Source organism: Rutidosis leptorrhynchoides, chromosome 3 (genome assembly GCF_046630445.1).
Source record: "Rutidosis leptorrhynchoides isolate AG116_Rl617_1_P2 chromosome 3, CSIRO_AGI_Rlap_v1, whole genome shotgun sequence".
Classification (NCBI taxonomy): Eukaryota; Viridiplantae; Streptophyta; class Magnoliopsida; order Asterales; family Asteraceae; genus Rutidosis; species Rutidosis leptorrhynchoides.
The window spans coordinates 276,443,330-276,449,663 of NC_092335.1; the positions used below are offsets into that span (position 1 = coordinate 276,443,330).

The window sequence follows — 6,334 nt, forward strand, 5'->3', positions numbered from 1 at the left end:
TTTATTAGAGTAAATAATACAAGTCATTTATTAATAAATAAACATTTATATTAAAATTTATATATGATAAAAATATACTTTTATCAACAGTTCACTCAATATCATAAAAATATAGTGGTATGTATTATTAATGTAATTATATTACGTGTGGTAAAAATATCTTTGTATCACATATTTATTTGATAAAATAATATTGATAATAATATTAATGAGTACAAGTTGTATTATTTTGTAATAATAATAATTATTATTATTATTCTACTAATAATAATAATAACAATATTTATTTACTAATGATGATATTAATATAATAAAATGATCATTCTAATCATGATCATTCTAATAAAACTTTGGTGAGGGATGATTTTAGTGTGTTAACGGGCGATTAGTTTAACGTTTAAAAAAAGGTTAACGGTCAGTTACTTTCGATTAAAAATTAAATAGATTAAAAAGGGGAAAAAAGAAGTGAAAAAAGGTTATAAAAAAGTAATGAAAAAAGTTTTTTTATTATTTTTTGGAAAGAAAAACGATTTAAGTTTGATCTAGGAAAGCAACTTGCAAAATGAGAAAAAAAATTTCTAAGTTTTGATCATAGCAATGATCTTTAAGTATTAAACTTGTTGAAGGTTTTATAGAGTCGACGGCCCAATTTGTTCAAAATTTAGTTTCCTTCATTTATATACACAGAAATATAGGTCAATGTAGGTTTTTAAATTAATCCAATTTGTGCACATAAATTATAGTATTAAGACTACTGTATTACAGAGTATTTCATTTCTCTCACATGCCTAAACTAAAGTCCTTTTACACTCCTCCTTAAAATCCTTTTACTATTCTCTCACTTTTTATGCCGCCACCATGTTCAATCCATCGTCGCCGCCAATGTTGACGACGTACCTTTATTTTTTCAGTAAAATAGCGGCCCGAATCCCTCACCACCGCTCCTCACTCAAATTTTAGCTTCGTGTGTGTTTTTTCGGTTGATCGTACGCATAGCATTACATTGCGTATAGCGCAATATTGTGCAATTATCACCACAATACTGTGCAAAGTTTAAGCACATTGCATATAGCACAAGAAGTGTGCAAAATTAAAGATGCACTCCTAAAGGCATAATCATCTCCTATAAATAGATGACCTAACCTCTCATTTGGAGGTGGCTATAACGAATACCGTTACTCTGCCTGAATAACATCAAGATCGAAACATGGTGATTGACCATTCGAAATGAATGGAAGACGATAATAAGGTCCCTTAAACTTCAAGAAAACTTGAATCTCCACTTTCATTGCACTCGAACTAACTTCGATTAGCATAATCGAATTTAGGCTCGATCATCGGTCAAGCCGCCGCTACGACTATTTCTTCTAGTCGTTGATATGTCTAGGTAAACCCGTTTGTGCAAATCATTGTTATATATGTTTCGTTTTTGTTTATGTTTAATTCTTTTATATAGAGTGGATAGTGGCTGATGGTTGATGAGAGTGGTTGGTAGTGGCATGAATTTTTTGGTGGTGATTTTTGTTTATTTTTATATGTTCAGATTTGGTGGTGTTTGGAAGTTGTTGATTGCGACAGTCGGAAATGATGGTGAACGATGTGTGACAGCAGCAGTGGAAGGAGGCTAATGGTGGCGGTGGCAGGTGGCTAAAGGTGGTGGTGTCAGGTGACTGATGGTGGCGGTTGCAAGTAGTTGGTGGCGGTGGAGTGGTGGTGTTGGTTGCAAAAAGTATGGTAGTTGTGGTGGTAGAAAATGTAGTGTGGTAAAAACAATATTTAGTAAATGTAAAAAATGAAAAGACTAAAATGCCCCTTTATAGTAAAGGACGAATTTGTTTCTGTGAACAGTAAAAGCTCATGACAATTAATATATATAGATAATAGATAATAATGATTTTCTTTAACATATCAATAACTCTCTTTTTACCGGAACATTTTAATTCTCAATAGTTACCATTCTATTAATTTTAACATATACATATATTAAATTTATCAAACCATCATTTCTCTTTGGATGATAGTTTCATTAGTGAATTTGATAAATTCATTAGAATTATATGAGGTCATAATTTATAATTGAAATGAAATCAAAGTTTAAGTTGAAATATCAATTTCATTTTCTTTATGTAAAACTCTCACCATCAATTAGGGATGACAATAGATGAGATATGGATCATGTGATACCATATCTACATTTATATTTATTTAATTTTTGTTCATCGATGTTTATATTCATATTTGTTTAATTTTATTACATTTATTCATATCTATATTTAATGTATTAAGTGGGTTCATATATATCCATTGGATATTCAATGAAATATTAACATGACGACGATTTTGAAGATTAAACATAGATTATAACAAATGTAAATATATAATCTTTATGTTCTTAGTTTGTAACACATGTTTTGATTGTAATTAGTCGTGAAGTGTAAATTTAATTGAGCAAAATATGTTACTATGTAAGTAAATATATGTTTAAATTAATTTAAATGTATAACTTTTAATATTATTAGTAACAATTTATTAATTGTAACTTTTATAACCCATTTTGTTAATTATTTTAAGATTTATAGGTTATATATATATATATATATATATATATATATATATATATATATATATGTGTGTGTGTGTGTGTGTGTGTGTGTGTGTGTGTGTGTGTGTGTGTGTGCGCGCGCGCGCGCGCGCGTATCGATATGTTGATGTATATGCATATATTTTACTACGTATATATGTATGTATAGAAGTATTTCGGGTGATAATGGATATATCAATGAATGATAAATTATCACTTATATTCGATCCACAAAATATTGAGATCATCCATATCTGTATTCATTTATCGTCATTTAGATCATCCATATCCATTATTAGTTGATCGGATTGGATGGATATCCATAAATAAAACATCATTGCCATTAGGCTACCACTAGGGTGAGCGTGAGCCGGTTCGGTGCGGTTAGGGACGATAACCGACCCATAACCAAAACTTCGGTTAATCTATATCTTTAATCATTCAGTTCGATTAATAATAAATTGGTTAAATCGATTAATGTGGTTAATGTGTGGATATAAAACCGTTAATATATTTACGGTATAATAAATATTTTTCAATTGTTTCATGTCTAATTCATCTAGTTTTTACATGTTAAATTTATATAGATAATTATTTAAGTAAAAAAATAAGCAATCATATGACAACACTAAATTAACACCTTCCATTTTCAAATGTTTACGTCATATTCTTATATACATATGCATATGTATATACATATGTATAGGTGAATAAGCCCATCATGCTCCGTTCGTGGCTATCTTCTATTTATTCATAACAAAATCTTTGATCCTAAATAAAATTTACTATGTAGAAAAAAATACATTATGGTGCGGTGCAATTAAATTGTTGCGCAACTTTATTTTCACAACCAAAACCACAAATTTCTGTTAACCTAAAATGTTAACCACATCCGCGGTTATATATTCGGTTTGGTTAATTCGGTTCGATTTTAATGGTTAATTCGGTTATGGCTTAGTTAATTAGGTTTTTCGCTTGGCCCTAGCTACCACAACCTTAATAGGGTAACTTTGTAAAATATTTACACAACTTCAGTTCTGTTACATACAATCAATTCTAAGATAATGCGGACTATCATCATCGGCTCTCATTACTTCAACTTCAAAATTCTCCAAAAAGTCACCGAAATTCATCACTCATTCACCGAAAAATAAAATTATAGGGTCTCATTAATTACCTCACCTTCCAATTCCTCCAAACAGTGCTCATCGGAAAATGGGTTTGCTCCCAAATTAACACAAAACCAACATTAATGGTAGAAGAAAAAACCACTGTTGCCGGAACAACCACCGGACGTTCAAGACTCAGGCAAATCACTGATCGAATCTCTTCATTAATATTTCTTTCACATTCAGTTAAAGTCTTTTCATCGAAATGGAATCTAATAAGAAACAAATTAAACGAAATACATTCTATCCTCACATCTCTCCTACTGGAATTTCATGATTCCGGCGATCCCAACTCAATTCTCTCCGGCATCATTCAATCATTTGAAGACGCAACTAACAGTTGTAACAGTTTAGCTCAAAAATGTATCGAAGATTCGTATAGTGGGAAGTTGTTAATGCAGAGTGATCTTGATATAATCCTTGTTAAATTCGATACAAACCTGAAGTCTTTGTTAGAATTTGTTAACACAAGTCCTACTTTATCGATGGGTGATTACGCAATTGTGGTATCAAAACCTGGGGCCACAACAAATAGAGACGACGTAAAGTTTTATGTTAAGGATTTGTTGTGTAGATTTAAAGTTGGTAGAATTGATGTGAGAAAACAAGCATTGATTAGTTTCAATGAAGTGATCCAAGAAGACGAAAGATGTATTAAAATTGGGATGGAGCTTGACGGTTTTGTGAATGTTATAATGAAGTTTCTGAATTCAAAAGATGCTGGGATTCAAGAAGAGGGGTTAAAAGTGATGGCAACTATTTGTAAGTATGATTCGTATAAAAACGAATTGGTAGGAATTGGTGTTGTTGCATCTTTGATTAGGGTTTTGGAAAGTGGAAGTGTTTTAAGTAAAGAATTGTCTGTAAGATGTTTAATCAAACTTACTATGAATTCGGATAATGTTTGGTCAATTTTGGCTAACGGTGGAGTGAATGCATTGTTAAAGATTTGTTCAAGTAGATGTGATGATGTTGATGGTGAATTGGTTGGTTTGGCTTGTGGGGTGTTGCGAAATTTAATTGGTGTTGATGAAATAAAAAGATTTGTTGTTGAAGAAGGTGTGATTCCTTTGTTGATTAAACTTGTTAAGTCGGGAAATGAAGCTTCACAAATAAGTGCTATTGCTTGTATACAAGTATTAGCATCTGGGAACGGATTTGTGCGTAGTTTGATTGTTAACGAAGGTGGGATTAGAGTACTTGTTCGTGTGCTTGACCCAAAATCGTTGTATCTGTCTAAAGCTCGAGTGAAGTCAATGAGAGCGTTAATGATATTATGTTTGGATTCAGTTGATTACATGAATAGTTTAAAAGGATATGGTTTTATGGATCACATACTTTATCATCTTCTTAATAATGGTGAAGTTACGATGCAAGAATCCGCTTTAAGGGCTGCATCTTGGCTTTCTGAAAGTTCGGATGAGTTTAAGAAGGCAATGGGTGATGCAGGATTCATACCAGAAATTGTTAAGTTTCTTGATGCGAAGTCAATTGAGGCACGAGAAATTGCGGGTGAGACACTTTTGAGATTGTTTGAAGTGCCAAGAAACCAAAAAAGATTTGTGAAAAATGATCAAAATGTGAACTTGCTTCTACAATTGATTGATTCACAAGAAGGTTATTTTGGTAACAGGAAGATTTTACTGTCAATAATAATGTCTTTAACCTTTTGTAATGAAGGGAGAAAGAAAATTACAAGTTCCGAGTACTTGAAAAACATCGAAAAACTTGCTGATGAACAAGTTTTAGATGCAAAAAAGATTGTTAGGAACCTATCGGCGAATCGCTTAAGATGCATGATTAGGGGAATTTGGCATTCTTGAAGTACATTTGCTCTTGTTAATTGCTTTTAAATTCTTGATTTATAATTGTTTTTGCTTTGAAACATTGACATGTATTAGACCATTTGTCTGTATTTTTCGTACCTAATTGTTAGAAATCCAAATAAAAGTAGAATAATTAATATACTGTTATAAAATATCTAGATTATGTTATAAAATATCTAGATTGGATGTTAATTTTATTATTATTATATTTCTTTCATAGTAATATTTTATACTATAAATAGACATGTATGGTAACCATTTAAGGTGTACCATTTCTCTTGAAATATCAATATCAATATTTCTTCTCTCTTTCTTCTCTCTTTTTCTCTCTTTGTTCTTATAACCATTAAAGGTAGTTATAAGCCTACTGAATTATAACACGTTATCAGCACGAAGAGCTCCCGCAGGCCACCGTCCTCCGCTGCTAAAACCGTCGGAAGATCTAGAAACCTCCGATGTGTCTTCTGATCAAGAATTTATCAGCTTGATTTCTTCCACTACTGAGTTATACTCATCGGGTTACATCTCCTGCATTTCTTCCTCTTCATATTTCAATTCATTCATATCATAAATCATAAAAAAATATTATTATATCATATTCTGAAAGAAAAAAAAAATGAGATCAATCGAACCTTTATTTGATCTTTTTCCATTTACACCACACTCTGCCAAATGTTTGCAACATTTAACCAGTGTATTGTACACAAAATCCGGTCCACAATACTCCTCTACTTTTCTTGTTGTCATGTGGAACGTTA

General features: G+C 31.4%; 1 protein-coding gene across 1 annotated transcript; it reads left to right on the top strand.

Annotated features, from left to right (window-relative positions):
• The first annotated feature begins 3,662 nt into the window (after positions 1–3,662).
• On the top strand, positions 3,663–5,689 carry LOC139897400 (protein CELLULOSE SYNTHASE INTERACTIVE 1). The gene has a single exon (XM_071880096.1). The coding sequence runs from the start codon at positions 3,834–3,836 to the stop codon at positions 5,571–5,573; it is 1,740 nt and encodes a 579-aa protein (XP_071736197.1). The 5' UTR covers positions 3,663–3,833; the 3' UTR covers positions 5,574–5,689.
• Positions 5,690–6,334: the final 645 nt, after the last annotated feature.

Coding starts and splice junctions, on each gene's coding strand:
- LOC139897400 (XM_071880096.1), top strand. CDS start 3,834: ATGGTAGAAGAAAAAACCACTGTTGCCGGAACAACCACCGGACGTTCA.